General features: G+C 38.1%; 1 protein-coding gene across 6 annotated transcripts in view; it reads left to right on the top strand.

Annotated features, from left to right (window-relative positions):
* The window catches only part of RPS6KA3 (ribosomal protein S6 kinase A3), a 111182-nt gene that overhangs the window by 31273 nt on the left and 62979 nt on the right, over positions 1-16930 (top strand). Inside the window, exon 1 of one of the 6 annotated variants that reach the window (XM_019666963.1) lies at positions 13380-13560. The exons of the other annotated variants lie outside the window; for them this stretch is intronic. Coding sequence (XP_019522508.1) covers positions 13522-13560 — 39 coding nt within the window. The 5' untranslated portion in view covers positions 13380-13521. Of the gene's footprint in view, positions 1-13379; positions 13561-16930 lie in introns of those variants that run through there. 6 annotated transcript variants of the gene reach the window in all.

Genomic DNA, 16930 nt, shown 5'->3' with positions numbered 1-16930 from the left:
GGCAGTCCTTGGCGTTCCTTGCCTTGTAGACACATTACTCCAATCTCTACCTCCATTGTCACATGGCATTCTCCCTGCATGTCTCTGTGTCTAAAGTTTCTTCTTATGAGGACACCAGTCATTTGATTAGGGCCCGCCCTACTCCAGTACGATCTCATCTTAGCATTATTACATCTGCAATGACCCTATTTTCAAATAAGATCACAGTCACAAGGTATTGGAGATTATAACTTGAACATACCTTTTTAACAGTTGTTTAAAATTTATTTTTCAATTATAATTGACATACAATATTATATTAGTTTCAGGTGTACATAATGATTAGACGTTTACATACCTTACAAAGTGATCACCCCAATAAGTCAAGTACCCATTTGGCACATGTAAACTATAGCATAGGGAATATTGAACATACCTTTTGGAAGGACGCAGTTCAACCCACAACACCCTTGAATGTTTTGACTTTACATACATTTTCAATTACTGTACTTCTATTATGTTTTTTTATGTGTGCCAGGGAAAGCCCTCTCACCTTTCTACTTTTCAAAATAGTAGTCTTATACATCTTCCAGATCAACTTTACAATCATTTTATCAAGTGCTCCTGAAAAATGTATTAGGATTTTTATCAGAATTGCATTAAATTTACAGATTAACTTGAAGACACTTATTTTAATCATATTGAGTCTTCACATCCCAGAACATTAATTTATTCTGATATTCTTTTATATCCTTTATCAAAATTTTATGGTTTGTTATATGTAGTTTTGTATATTTCTTCTTTAGATAATTCATGGGTATTTTGTAGTTTTTGTTATATTGTAAGTGGGATTTCGTTTCTGTTATGTCTTCCATGTGGTTATTGCTAGTACATTAGAAAAAATTATATGTTTCTATATGCTTTTTAACGTTTTGGGAAATTAACTTTTCAGAAACCAAATAAATTGTCATGAACATTATGTAAGTTATGGAGGAGTGAGATTATTGTACTTTTCTTCTTAAAACCCTTCTATAGTTTTGTGCTTCCTTTAAATAAAGTTCGAACTCTTATTATGCAGTTCCTACCAGGCCCTGCATAATAATGCTTTTGCATACTTCCCCATATCATCTTCGGCCATATACCTCTACTCTCTACTGAAAGTCCAATCACTGGAATGTATCAGGTTCTCTTTTGCTCCTGGGCCTTCATAGGTGATATTCCCTCTCCCAGAATTCTTTTCCCTTACCACCCACCTCCCTGTAATTCCTGATCATCCATCCTTCAGGTCCAAGTTTTGATATCGCTTCAACTGAGCTGTCTTCCTGATAAAACTATCACTTCCATTTCCACCATGAGTTAACTGTTTTTTCCTGTGTGTTGCCATAGCAGCCTATGTGTACCCTAAATGGCAACACCACACTAGATTCCATTGCTTATTTATTTGTTTATATTCCCTACTAAACTGTGAGCTGCATGAGGCAGTGACCTTGTCAGGCTTATTTCTTGTTTTATATCCAGCACCCCAGTGAGTGCTGTTAGTGAAATCAATGCCTGAGCTAAGTTCTGGCCAGCACAGAGGCCTGGGCATGGGGCTTAGTGCCCAAAGCTGCCTTCGTATTGGTGCAGATTTCTGTATCTTCCAAACGTTTGAGGCATTTTCCTTCATTAGTCTGCAGTACATATTTATCAGCATTTAAGCAAATGTAAAAAACAAGAAGTGTTAATACTGATTTTTCTATCACCAGCTACCTTTTTTTCTTTGTGTAACAAAATTCCTTTGGAAGGAAAACCTTCAAATTTTTTATTCTCTCAGTCTAAAATCAAAGCATTTTCCATTGTGATTTTATATGGCTTATATTTTCCCTCAGAGTACCCACAGCACTAGTAATGTTTACATCTGGAAGAAAACTGCATTCTAGAGATAGGTTGACTAGGTGCAGGACTAACATATTACCAGCAGTGTGGGTAAACTTGTTGAGCCGATCATTCCAGATTATAGGAATTAGGATTAAGTATAAGACAAAAGCCTAATAAAGTTTAATATTTCTTGAGTGGTATTAAAGCCAAAAGATTGTCAAAATATATGTTAGTCTTTACTTTTAAGTTGCATTTGCCATTAATGTACAATTAAGTTTCCATTGTGTCAGTCACTGATAATTTAAATAGTGAAAGTTAAGATGTTGCATTAGTTATGTGTTTGATGCATAACAAATTACCCCAAATCTAGTAGCTTAAAATAACATACACTTGTTACCTCACAGCTTCTGTGGGCCAGGAATCTGTGCTCAGCTTAACTGGGTTTTGTGGATCAGGCTCTCTCACAGACTGCAATTAAGGAGTTGGCCAGAGCTAGTCTCATCTGAACCTTGACTGGAGAAGGGTCTGCTTCCAAGCTCACATGTTTGTTGGCCCAGATTCCTGGCCCATAGAAACTACAAGATAATAATTGTATGTATGGAGCTTGTCAACTGCGAGACTTTCTTGTAGGTTGATTGGCCCCTTTTCCATGGGCTAGAGTGCAGAGTGTAATGATTAGCCAGTTTTGACTGACAAGACCGTAGGATGGATGGAGAATAACAAGAGAGAAGAAACCTGGTTCTCTTAATGACCTAATGAACTAACGACACCGCTTCACCCTAATCTACCCTCTTACCTATGGACTGCTCCATGAGAGAAAAATAGGCACTTATGTTGTTTGAGACATCGCATTTTGAGGTCTTTCTGTTATGGCAGCTTAGTCTATACTCTGACAACATCTGATCGTTCATTAACCAAGTAGTTAATGAATGTCTGTTAGGTGCCAAGAACTCTGTTAGGTCGTTAGAGACACAAAAACATATAAGGGAAACTTGTAGCTTTAAAATGGCAATATAAAACTGTTTTTGTCCTCTTCTCCTCTGGGAAATTATCACCCAAAACAATGAGAATAAGAGACAAAAATGTAGTCTTTGAAATTAGAAGACTTCTGTAATTTGAACCACAATATATAAATATGAAAAGCAGATAAAAGAGTCATAAGAGGAGGAAGTCAAAGGACCTAAATGCTTTGGGGGAAGTATATCAGTGGGAAGCAAGAAAGCCTTATTCATGGCCCCCAAAGCCCCAGAAGAGCCCCAAAATGAGGTCGCCGGGCACTGTGGAAAGTGGAGATGTAGGACAGCGCTGAAAAACAGAGATTGATTGAATGTCTGTATAAAGGGCCTCCACTCTCTCTTCTACCCTGGAAGAGACAGAAGGTATTTCATAGAGAACAATGAACCAGAGAGGCTCCACACTTGGGGAACCCCAGGTGTAGTAGGAAGTGGGGTGAGGCACTGGGCTGGAAATAGGGAGATCAAGTGAAAGCCTACTGCTGAATGATAGAGCTGCCTGTATGATGTCTCTTGAACATGTCTCCTGGTTTCTGTTGGCATTAGAGCCATTTTATTCTGGCTGGATTTTTTCCTTCTTTGCACCTCATTTCTTCCTCTCTTCCCTTTATTCTTTGCCCTGCAATCTGCCCCCTTCCCATATCCTAGATCCGCTTCCATCTTCTGGAATTTTAATATTGTTTTTCTTTTCACCAGGCTTCTAAAGGCTTGATCCTTTCTTGTCTTTATATACCTGAAGTAAAAACTTTTATTTCCTCCATTTATCTCATAAAATATAAGAAAATGTATCTAATTAAATTGGTTTATATTGTAATATAACAGATAGTCATCAAGTTTCCCCATCTCCCTCCCCCTGGAATATTTGCATATTAACCCATGTTTTTGCATAATTAGTTGACTCTCTTACCAGTTAACTTGCTCCAGCCAGTGTCTTGTTCTCCCTTCCCTGCTGGAGAGACTTATTTTTATCCTTGATTTTGGTGGGGCTGGGGAGAAAGACTATCTTACACAGCAGGAGGTAGAGTGCTGTAAAGCACCTCAAGCCAAGATATCTTCCTGGACTCCAGAATTTTCCATCCTTTGTCAGCTGGCCAGAGACCTCCATGCTCTGCATGATCCATGCTGAAGAAATAGGGAGTCTTGACTGTTTAGATCTCCGTAGTCATCTAAGAATCATTAAAGCAGTTTCTGGCTTAGTGGAGAAATAATTTTCTTAATGGTTCTTGTAGTATTATACCAGGCAAAGATTCTTCTGAGGCTTGAGAATTAAAGGAGATCAATAAGTACCTAGCACAAAGTAAGAGCCCAATAAGTGTTAATTTTCCTGTCCTCTTCCTTCCAGAGGCTGACCCTGCTCGCTCAAACTGTTCCCCAGGGATGAAGTAGGCACCTTAGGAACTAGAATGGTATCCTGTAATTTTGTGGCAGACAATAGGCCTGGCCTCAGAGAAATTGTGAAATGATTTAACTTTCTCTTAACTTGGTCCTTTGACCCTTTCGTTCCCCTTATCATTTATTTCTAATGACCATGCATATGTTAATTGCTTAACATCAACTTTGTAAATATATTGCCATAGCCCTAAGCACTATATTTATCAACTGAGTCTTTCTAGCTCTTATATCATAGTCACATACATGATTGTCAAGAATTGGAGAAAGCTTGTTAAAAGTAGTAGTGATAAAAATGATTTAAAAAGACAAAGTGATGATAGGTCTTAGATGACCTTAAATACCAGGTTAAGGAGCGGCACCCCTATGAAGGACAAAGGCAGGAGAACGCCAGCAGTGGCCTGGTCTTCTTTTCAAATCCCCTGAAGTCATGAGGGGTCTTTAGCACTGGTTTTTTTCTACCTTCCATGCTTGCCATTATTCTAGCTACTGCTTATATAGTAACTCTAAGGCTGCATGATGTGTATGATGGCCTTCACAGTGCCCAGGGAATTTCACCAGTTCCCAGTTGTCTACTGGTTTCCTCCATTTCCTCGAAGATTCCCTCAAGCTGCCTTAAAACTTACACCTGAAGATCCAAAATGATACTCATAGCCATGAGTCCAGCACGCACTTACACACCTCTAATAGTCATCATGGGTCAAGCACTAAACCGCAGAAAGAGAAGCCCTAGCCAACTTGACGCTAGACAGTGAGAAACCCACTTGACACAGGAAAGCACAATAGAGTGCTCATGGGCAAGGAACATTTGTAGAGTGGTACATTAATGGCATGTATTGACTAATTGTGTAGAGTATTGTCTGTTGTTCTAACTCTCATTGGCTGAGAGTATATTTTAGCACTCAGGGCATGGGAAAAATATACTCTAGTAGGTTTAAGCATATACCACTAAGGAAAATATTTCTGAGATAAATAGCATTATAATTAACACTGTATTTTAGTAGCATTAAATGGAGTATGTAAATAGGCAAATTTTCCAAGCATGTAAGGTGTCCTTTTGCTACATTTTGGGCTCTGTTTCAGGGCTGTTTTTTCATTTCCAGTGTCCCTTTCCTCCACACCTAAGAGCTTTTAAAAAACTTAAAACCCCCTTTTTGTATCATGGCTTGCCTAACTCATATGGTGCCTCTAATTCAAAATTGCTTCTCCTCTGCCCTAATCTATTCATTATAATACCCATTTTTTTCAGTTTGAGTGATCTAATTCATAATTGGAAAGAGATCAAACTGATTTGATTAAGTTTTGTTCAAGTGTGACTATTTTACTGAGTCAACCTGAAATACTGGCATATTGAAAGTTGTGACCCCTTTACCTAAATTAGTCTTTTAATGTAAACCATTTTAGACAAATATGACTAAGTAAAAAGAACTCCACACTAAGCAGAAAAAAAAAAGTGTGGGTGGGAAGATGAGCAATAGCACCCAGGGTGTGTTGCTGCTTCCTGCAAGATTCCACCTGGGCCACTGGTGCTCAGACCCTCTCACCCTCTGTCCAAACTCATAGCGTGCTTTCCATTGAGACAGGGCTTTCGAAGCAACCCTTCTCAGTGCTCTAGGAAGCCACTACCATTTCATTCAAGTTGATGACCACGAAACTTATTTCCCATCTCTGATACAAAGCCTTAGAACCTTAACACTTTACAACATTATCAACTGATGGATGTGTGCTAGAGAATACTTCTCCTGTACTTAAATAGAAACCCTTTAGTGTCTGAAAAATTGAATGAGCCATACCAAAAAAAATGTATCCAAAGGAATTGGTTATGAACATGTTAATTTTAAGTTTTTATCATAAAACTTACCATAGGGGTTGATTTTTCTCCAACAGGGTTCAGCCATCATGGAGTCATGAAGATGGTTGACAATTGGGTTTGACCAAGGTTGGAGTTTTGCCAGACAAATGTGTGATGTTGAACAGTGTTCAAGAACTCTGCTATGGACCCTCTACTGAGCTGTCGTTCTTCAGGGTCTTATCGAAAAGTTTAGCACCCTCCTGGTTTCTGACCTAAGTCAGCCACTGGCCATACATATACAGACTGCTTTCCCAGATAGAATTGCCTAGTTATACTCCCACCAACATCACAGCCATCCCACTTCCAAACTGTGTGAACTGAGGTGGCAGGTTCCTTAACTTCTCTATAAGCCACAGTTTCTTCATCTATAGTATGGATCATAGTACTTATCTCATTGTAGTGAGGTTTAACTGAAATAACTTCATGTAAAGCACAGTGCTTAGAACATAGTATCTTAAATGACACTGTTAGAATTATACTTGAAAGAAAATATATTAATAGATGAGAATTCAAATAAAAAATAAGGACTCAGTGAAAGAAGCTAGAAAAAGAACTGCAAGATAATCCTGTAAAAAGCAAGAGGAAGGAATTAAATATAAATTCCAAAATCAGTGAATTAGAAAACAGGAAGAAAAAAACCAAATGCACAGCATTAGAAAAAGCAAAACAGGATATAACCACAAATAGGAAGGAGATTAAAACATCCCAACAACTAAAATATTTACAGATGAAATGATACAATGTCTGGGATTTGCTTCAAAATAATTAGGTATGAGAGTGGGGGGGAAGTGAGCATATGAAGCAAGATTGGCCATGAGTTGATAATTGTTAAAGCTGAGTGCTGTTTGTTATACTATTCTGTCTACTTTTAGATATGCTTGAAATTTTCCCTAAGTTTAATTTTAAAAATAGAATACTAAGTGTAACTCTATACTAATATGAAAGTCTTGCTGAAATATGTGGTTTCTTAGGAAAATCTAAATGATAATATAATAATTTAGGAAGGGGGTAGAAAAACTGAGTATATCAATAGCAAGGGAAAAACTTAAGTTATTAAAGAACGAGTACCGCCACACACTCTTCCCACCCCTGCTTCCGCAACTACAGTGCCAGGCCCCAGTGATTTGGTAGGCAAAATCTTTGAAACTTTCAAGAAATAGAGCATTCCTGTGGTCTTTAAATTGTCCCAAAGCGTAGAGAAAAATTTGATTGCCTTCTAGTTTGTTTTATAAAGTTAGCATAGCCCTGAAAATGAAAGTTTATTTAATTTATGAATATAGATGCAAAAATCTTGTAAAAATTTACAAATAAAATACAGACTTATATCTGGACTTTTCCCAGAAATATAAGCATATTAGGACATCTATTGATTTAAGTTATCAAATCAGTAGGTCAAAGGAGAAACACTAAGTGATCATATCAATAAATAATAAAAAGGCATTTTATAAAAATTGAATAGTCATTCTTCTTTCAGTAAAGAGGAAATAGTATGACTTCAACATGATAAAACATGTCTAAAACCAAATATTGACGTCATATTTGAATGATTTCGTGAGTATATTCCTAAGTCAGGATCAAGGTAGCATTTATGAGTGCTTGCTTTATGCTCCATAGACTATGAGAAATTTGGGTTTTGTTCAGTGATGGGAAGCCATTGAGGAATTTGAGGTAGGAGCACAACAACCTGGTCTGATTTCTGTTTTAAGATTATTCTGGCTGCCGTGAAGAGAAAAGATTTCACAGGGAAAACTGGGCAGCAGGAAAACCAGTTAGACAGCACCAGATGACGAGGATTTGTACTGAGAGCAGAGGAACTGGAAATGGATAGATTTGAGGTTTATTTCAGAGCTAAAATAAGTAGAATTTGTTGATGGATTAAATATGAAGGGAAGGAAATTAGATAAGAAAGGAAAGAGCCAAAAAGGACTTAAGTTTTGGGGTTTATTAATGATGCCATTGCCTAAAATTGGGAAGATTAGCTTTCCATTACACTTGAGATAAAATCCAGATCCAAACTTCTTGATAATCTATAAGGCCCTATTTAATTTGGCCTCAGCCTACCTGCCTATCTTCTGTTTCTTCATTGTTCACCACATTCTAGCCACCGAGGTCTTTCCTTTGTGTTTTGAATTCATTAAATTCATTCCTTTCTCAGGTCTTTTGCATCTGCTGCTCTTTCTGTTTGAGGGCTCTAGACCATGAGTCAGCAAACTTTGTCTATAAAGGGCTAGGTAGTAAATATTTTACTGGCTTTGTGAGCCATATGGTCTCTGTAGCAACTATTCAAGTCAGCAGTAGCCATTGTTGGGCAAAAACAGCAGGAGCTCCCTATGTAAACAGAGATGGGCATGATCAAATTTGGCCCTTGCCTGGCTGGGCCTGGCTGTAGCTTGCCCCTGCCTGAGGTCTTGGTGTGGTGCCCTCATTATTTAGGTTCTTCCCGGAGGACAACCTGGCAAACAAATTAGGATCAAAAAACTTTAAAATGCTGCAAAATCTGCTTCTAGGAATGCAATTTCACGTCTGGAAATTATTTCTGAATGATTGTCAGTGTGCACAAAGAATGGGGACATCCCAGTGGTATAGAAGATCAAATAGACTACAATCGGAGATTTATATAGTAGAATCCTCTACTGTCATTAATAATGCATTGAAGGTTATTTAATAATAGAAAACAGGGGTCAGCAAACTAAACCCAAAGCCTGCCACCTGTTTTTGTAAAGGAAGTTTTATCGGAACACAACCTCACCCATTTCTTTTCCCACTGTGGTGGCAGAGTCGACAGAGACCATATGGCCTGCAAAGCCAAAAACATTTACTTTCTGGCCATTACAGAAAAAAGTGATAATATGTGTCATGTGGTCCAAGTGTGTGTGTGTGTGTGTGTGTGTGTGTGTGTGTGTGTATACAAAAAAAGACTAGAATGCACCAAAATAGTGATTTTTTTTCTCTTTTGTTTTTCTTCTTTTTGTTTACTGTTTAAGTTTTCTATAAGAGACATGCATAATTTTTATAATAAAAGTTACCTTTTAAATAAGGTAAATGTTAAAACCAGTAAGATGCACAAATGAAGAAAAACTAGCTGAAACTTTAATTTCATGAGACAAATTTAAAGAAAGTTAAGAATTAGAGGCAGGAAAAGCATAAACAATAGTATCGAATTTCATGCACACAACCCCACAAGTAATGTCCATTTCAGATTTCAGCATATGATACTTATCAGGCAGACATTATTTGAGTTCCTACCATGTACTGTTTGCTATGGGGATACAAAGATAAGGGTGGGGCTGGCCGAGTGGCACGATGGTTAAGAACTGGCTTGGGATGCCAGAGGGCCCCGGTTCGGATCCCACATATGAGGGCCAGTGACACTGCCCTCTACAGCTAAGATGCTGAACAACAGCTCAACCTGGAGCTGGGTTGCCCGTGAGTCCCTGGCAAAGGCTAGGCTGCAGTCCCTGTGACAGTGGGTTGCCATGGGCTACCGTATGTAGCCAGCAGCCGCAGAGAGCGGCCCTCAAGCTGCCGTGAGCAGCCGTCCAGAAGCCGGCGACTGATCTGCCTTGCCTGGGAAGAGCACAATGATGGTGTCAACTTGGGCCAGTGAAGCAACGTCCTCCACAACTAGACTGAAGAACAAAAAAAAAGACAGCAACTTGTCTATTCCCCTTCCCTAATTCCCCAGCGCTGTTCCCATCCCCTGATTCCCCAATAAAAAATCTTAAAAAAAAAAAAAAGATAAGGGTGGTCCCTGTTCTGAAGATTAATCTGGTAGGGGCCATGGGATGTGCGTAAACAGTAATAAATGCCATGAGCAATGTACCAAAGGGCCTGAAGAGCTTTCATTCTGGTTAGGTGATAGCTGACACGCAAAAAAAAGCAGTTGCTCAGTGGTGAGCTGTATCATGATTATAAGGGATCTAGTCTTTTAACTTTGTTTATGGTGCCTTTTGATGTAGAGAAGTTTTAAAATTTTACAATCAAATCTGTATCTATGGCTTCTGCATTTTCCAAACAGGTAGCCAAATGTCCTAATATTTCTCTTGGATGTTGTGTCACTTTTATAATTTTCTGTCGCTCTGTTTATCTTTTTTATACAGCAGTACCACGCTGTTTTAATTAAGGTACCATTTCAACTCAGGGAGACTTATTTCAGATTTTGGTATCTGAAATATTGCTTCATTTTCTTAGTGCTAATATTAAAAAGCACAACACAAAGCAAAATGACTTGTTAACCTGAGCATCAGTAGCCATTAAAGCCAATTTAGACTCATCCTTTAACTTAAAAAATGGTTATTTGGTTGCTCCTGTTCTTAAGTATTATTTGAATTAAGTTGATGACTGCTCCATACAGAGACACTCCTGTTTTGTTTTGTACATCTTTTTTTTTTTAAGATTTTTTTTTAAATTGGGGAATTGGGGGGATGGGAACAGCACTGGGGAATTGGGAGAAGGGGAACAGACAAGTTGCTGTCATTTTGTTCTTCAGTCTAGTTGTGGAGGACGCTGCTTCACTGGCCCGAGTTGGCACCATCATTGCGCTCTTCCCGGGTGAGGCACATCAGTCACCATCTTCTGGACGGCCGCTCACAGTGGCTGCTGGCCACTCACGCTGGCTGCTGGTTACACACGGTAGCCCATGGCAACCCACTGCCACAGGGGCTGCAGCCTACGCCGTCGCCAGCGACTCACGGCAGCCCAGCTCCAGGTTGAGCTGTTGTTCAGCATCTTAGCTGTGGAGGGCAGTGTCACTGGCCCTCATATGTGGGATCCGAACCGGGGCCCTCTGGCGTCCCAAGCCAGTTCTTAATGATTGTGCCACTCAGCCGGCCCTGTTTTGTACGTCTTAATCAGTTGTACAGTAACCATGTTTGCTGCTTCTTGAGTCTTAAGAGGTACCTCATATTCAGACTGCAGCTTTCTTAGGTGGTTGTCCTAGCCTTACTGCCCTTTTGCAGCATTGTAAGGAGGCTTAAGTTATTCCTTTTGGAAAATGGGAGGGTTCATGTTCTGATGGGAAACATTCTAAGTGCTTTCCTTGCTGAAAAATTTAGGTATCCATTTCTAATCAAGAGAAGTGCATAATTTCCCAGGCAGAATTCAAAGTTTTATTTTGGATATTTATTTGAGTCCCAGTTGATTTTAATGTACTTGGTTACATAGGATAATTTTTTAAATTGAGCAAATTTTTGTATTCTTCTACTTCCATTAGGTCATTTATAGAACATTATAAAAATTTGATATAGCAGGAACATTTATAGGACATTGCCATAAAAATTTGATATAGCAGGAAGAGCCCTAGGCTTTCATATGGTACCTGGAGCACCTAATGGGCACTCTAACGTTTGCGCAATAAAGGAGTGCTGAACTGAGCTCCCATTATAAATAGTTCCATCATCAAATATGTGTCTACCTTGACCGTAGTGCCTTCATCCAGAAAGCGAGCTGATCATTCTTGGCATTTTTAGAGGCTCTTCAGGTTTTTAAAATTTAGTGGTTTTATTAAATTCGTATTGGCAGTGTAGATTAACACTTAAGGTTTTTGTTGGTTCCACGTAGATTAAATGCAAGTTAAGTACTGCATTTTCCCATAGTTCTCAATGCTTCTGTCCTTTAGTTTTGTTTAAATGCCACTATCTCAATGGTCATTTTCTGAATATTGGCATACTTTAAAAAATTTTCCGAAGCAAAAATACCTCAGAAGAACTTCTAGAAGCTAGGAACTTCTAGAGCAGCGGTTCAAAACCTGTGGCTTGCGACCCCTTTGGGGGTTGAACGATCCTTTCACAGGGGTCGCCTAAGACCATCAGAAAACAAAAAGATATTTACATTACAATTCATAACAGTAGCAAAATTACAGTTATAGAGTAGCAACCAAAATAATTTTATGGTTGGGGGTCACCACAACATGAGGAACTGTATTAAGGGATCGCGGCATTAGGTAGGTTGCAATAAGTGTTTTGTTTTGTTTTAATACTTTTCTACCTTCGATTTTTTTTTTAAGATTTTATTGGGGAACTAGGGGAGGGGAACAGCGTTGGGGAATCGGGGAAGGGGAAGAGACAAGTTGTTGTCTTTTTGTTCTTCAGTCTAGTTGTGGAGGATGTTGCTTCACTGGCCCATGTTGATATTGTGATCATTGCGCTCTTCCCGGCTGAGGCAGATGGGTCGCCGGCCATTGGATGGCCACTCACAGCGGCTCACGGCAGCTCACGACGGCTGCTGGCTGCTTATGCTGGCTGCCAGCCACACACGGTAGCTTATGGCAGCCCACTGCAGCCTACGCCATTGCCGGTTGCTCACGTCGCCGGCAGCCCAGATCCAGATCAAGCTGTTGTTCACCATCTTAGCTGTAGAGGACGCAGTGTCACTAGCCCTCATGTGGGATCCGAACCGGGGCCCTGCTGCTCAGAGCTGGCATCCCAAGCCAACTCTTTACCAGCGTACCACTCGACCAGCCCCAATAAGTGTTCTTTTTGCTCAGTAATATCCCAGGGATTGGACTTTTTTTTTTAATTTAGATTTTATCAACTAGGAATGTGAGTTTTAGCTATGGGCTTTGAAGTCTTTAACCAGGTTGATAATTGATGTTTATAACCAATGTGAATTTAAATATAATTTACTTTCACTAAAAACAGGAAGAAGTTGTCCTTCCATCAAAGTAAAAAAGTTTATTTTTTCCTTAATTTTCTGGTGTATAAAACAAGTCTACTACCATCTGACACTGTATATCGCTGTTACAATAGCATTGACTATATTCCCTATACTGTACTTTACACTCCATGACTGTGTATTTTTTAAATTATAGTTGACATTCAGTATCATAAAGTTTCTTTTGCATGTGGTCGTTTTCTTCCCATAGTTATGAAACTTCCTCATTGACAGGGAACACCCATGACATGTCTATATATAATCTTAAAATAGTCTTGAGACTATCCTTTGGAGTGTGTGTATAAACATTACAAAGGGTAAAATTTCACATGTACATCAATTACTTTTATTATTTTAATAGTGCTGACTAATTTCAGTTGCTTTTAAAAAGTTGTATAGTTGAGAAATAACTGGCATTTCTCAGGATTCTGAAATAAAATAATGTTCACTTCACTGGTTGTAAAAATTCACTGGATTGCTAGGAACCAGGAGCAAAGAACTTTTCAACAGGATTTTGCTATCAGCAAATCTGTTTTGGTTTCCTGTTCTGGCCTCCCTACCTATCAGCTGCATTAGTGCCCTCGCCATTTGTTTCTCCTTTCTTTTACCACAGGAAAATTGTCAGGCCTCTTTTTCTAGCATTTCAGGACCCGCCTGACAGGAAATTTTCTAATTGCCGGAACAGCTGGTAGAAGAAAATTTTGCAGAGGCTTGGCCTTCCCTTTCTAACTTAAGCTTTACGGTCAGAAACTCTTTTATCACCATCATGGTTTCGTAGCCATGTTTAAATTTTTGTCTTTTCGTGTTCGCTCTATACAGGTAAGCGTTGTTCAGCTTCTTTTAGAAACTAAAACGTTTTAGTTGGAGCTAAGTGTAATTATACTAATTAAACATTTATTTCATTTTATATGTTCTTTTCAAGAAACTTTTCAAAATTCAAAACCAGTTTTTATAGAACATTTAAAGGATATTTCTATTTACTAAAAGTAAGCCATTTATGCGTATTATACAGTGCAAGTCTTTATGTTTTGTAAGCTTATTTTTACATTGGCTTTCTAGCATGAGAGTAATTTTTATCTTGCTAGTGTTTGTAATTTTGTACAGTAAATGGATGACTGTAACTCTCAGTATTAAACCAGGCATGAACAAAATTGTGAACTTACTAACGGTTAGTAGATTACTGTAGCATAAACAGTATTCTCATGGGTGGGAGAATGTATTATTTTAAACAGTCAAGAACTTAAAATCAGATATTTGTTGAAATTGGTTCCTTTAAAAATTTGAAGTTTTTAATCGATTTAAGAAACTTTCAGCAAGTACTTTTATCTTAGTATAAGCACAGTTTTCACATCGTTACTTCGTTAAAATGTACTTAGTGAATGATAATTTGTACTCTGTTTAATCTCAAATCCTGCCAAAATCAACTTGATATTTTGCTGTGAGAATTGTACTATCCTGCTGCTCTTTAAAGAGAATTAAATTTGTTGATCAGGATTCCTGATTGGGAGAAAACTTTGCTCTTTGTGGCAGTGATTGAGAATGTTAGTCTGGACAACCAGCAATGCTGTTTTCTCAAACACAGATACAAGAAGCTGGCTTGGTATACTCTCTTTAAGAATTTGGTTAAATGAAAAGTGCTGAGCATATTTGTCATCCATTAGCAAATCAAGTAAATTGGATTTGGTTGAATTGTAATCTAGAGTAAATTAAAATGTGGTTTCTCACCATGGCTTGAATAACCAGCCTAATTATAATATGTGTCACAGCCAAATAATTTGTATGTATCTTGATCATCTAAAAAAAGAACATACCATTTTAAAATAAAAAAACTGTATATTGTAGAACGATAGACATCTATATAGAGGGTGATACTTTAATTTTGAATTATTTTTAAGAGGTAAATAAAGTATACATTTTTCATTTGTAAAGTCTTTTTATGTTAGACCCAAAAATGGGTACATATCCATGGTTAGAAAATATTTATTGGGTTTTACCAAGGAACATTTAAATGTTTTACTTCAAGCTTCAACAATATTTTCTGACATTCAAAACAATTTAGAAAATACAAATGCCTTAAGAACACACTTCCTGACTCCAGGGAGGGGAGGAAAAAGGAAATTATGTATACAAGGCAGGGCATAATGCCAAATGTTGAATCATTCTTTAAAGTCAATTAATATCACCCACTTTGTTTTCTTAATGTTAGCATGTTATAACATTAGGTTTTCTATAACTCAAATAGACAGCATCAATTTCAGTTCCTTTTCTTTCATCCTTTTTACAGTTTAAGAACAAAATTTTATTTTTTCCCTCTGAACTTGAAAAGGAAATATTAAGTTAATTATTTTTCCACTAAAGGGTGAATCTTAAAGACCATTTAAAAGGGAACCTACAGACACCTTTTCTTGGTCCTGGGAAACAAATGAGGTGGCTTTGGTGAACACCAAAAGGTTCACGTGTCCATGAATTTTCTTCTGCCATTTTTCTGTGATGTCTAAAATGACACTCTTTACAGAATTCCTCAAATTATATATATTTTAACTGAACTGACTTTGTTCTATTTATCAGGGGTCATATCTCAATAGGTATTTATCCAACAATAAATTATTTGAAACCCTAGCTAAATTCCTCGAGGGCAGATACTCTTTTTTATTTTGGCATCTCTAACACCTGTTCTAGTACCTGGCCCACATCTGAATTGCCTTCTAACAAAAAGGAATGGGCTTAAGATAATATGTCATAGATCAGAAACATTTTCATTAGGACCAGGCAATCAGGAAGAAGCAAAAGCAAGAGAGCCCCCTGAGTTTTATTCCCCTATTGGACCTGTTATTATGTCCCTCTCCTTCACGTGCTCTCTGATCCAGACACTGGTCTCCACGTGTGCTCCCACACTGGCCTTTGCGCGGGCTTGTTCCTTTGCCTGGAATGCTCTTCCCCCAGGTGGTCGACTCCCTCACCTCCTTTAGGGTCTTTATTCAAATAGCACCTTTTCAGTAAAGCCCCCACCCCATACTTTTATTTAAAATTGCAAACCCTCCTGTCCATCCCTGCACTTCTGATCCTTGTTACCCAAGTTAATATCTTTTTTCCATGGTATTTATCATGTTCTAACAGGAATTATTATTTTTATTATTATGTCTTTCCGCCAAATGGCAGAAATTTTTGTCTGTTTCATTTAGTGTATATCTCAGGCACCTAGAAGAATACTTGGCATGTATTAGGTGCTCAATAAATGAGTGTTTAAATGGATGACTGAATGAATTCTAATACACAGCTTGAGGATATTGAGCACCTAGGCTTGGGGTGGCAAATGTCTGAAAGTGATGGGCGTATAGAGAAATGATATGTGGTTGTGATATAGACCAGCTGCCAGCCTCACAGTTTTGCCTACAACTAGACCTTTACTCATCAAATAAACATAGACTTTGTAAAAATGAAAAAACATAATTGTAACGTTTTAAATGCACGAAATAAGTTTTTTTGTGTGGTAATGAATAGGCAGGTATCCATGTATCATTTAAATGAAGTTGTGCCAGAGAATGTAAAAATATGTGAGCCTCACAGAGTAATTATAATGGATATAACTTATATCTATGCTCCACTTGATTGACAAAATTCTTTGTCCATAAAATTATAGTTGCTTTACCATGTACTTACAGGCAAAAACACCATTTTACAAACTGTCAAACTACAGTTCTGTGTTTTCATGTGACAGATTTATTTCAGTAACAGGTAATTTAGTGACACAGATATGTTTGTCATATGCAAGTGTCAGTCTTCCTTGGGTCATTAATGTCTTCGGAAATTTGATATTCCTCTCTGCATTCATCTCATTGGATTCCAGGTATGAGCTAGAAGAGCATATTGTTGCTTTCCTATTTTTCCTATTGTCCACAATTGCCCAAGCATTACTAGTATGTCCTAGCTGAACCTCAGATTCATTTCTATAATACTCATGCTCCCATAACTTGGAAAAATTGGCGACATTGAGCACAACCTGAGCATCAAGATACCATCCAAGGGGCCAGCCGAGTGGCTCAGTTGGTTAAGAGCTCGCTCAAGAATGTGATCTCTTGAGCAACAGGGTCACTGGTTTGATTCCCGGCCCAGCTGAGCTGCCAACAGGTGGCAAGATGGCTCAGCTAAAAAGAAAAAAAAAGATACCATCCAAGGATATTTTGCCTAT

Source organism: Hipposideros armiger, unplaced genomic scaffold, assembly GCF_001890085.2.
Source record: "Hipposideros armiger isolate ML-2016 unplaced genomic scaffold, ASM189008v1 scaffold_13, whole genome shotgun sequence".
NCBI classification, from domain to species: domain Eukaryota; kingdom Metazoa; phylum Chordata; class Mammalia; order Chiroptera; family Hipposideridae; genus Hipposideros; species Hipposideros armiger.
This window is presented reverse-complemented; position numbering and strand designations above follow the sequence as displayed.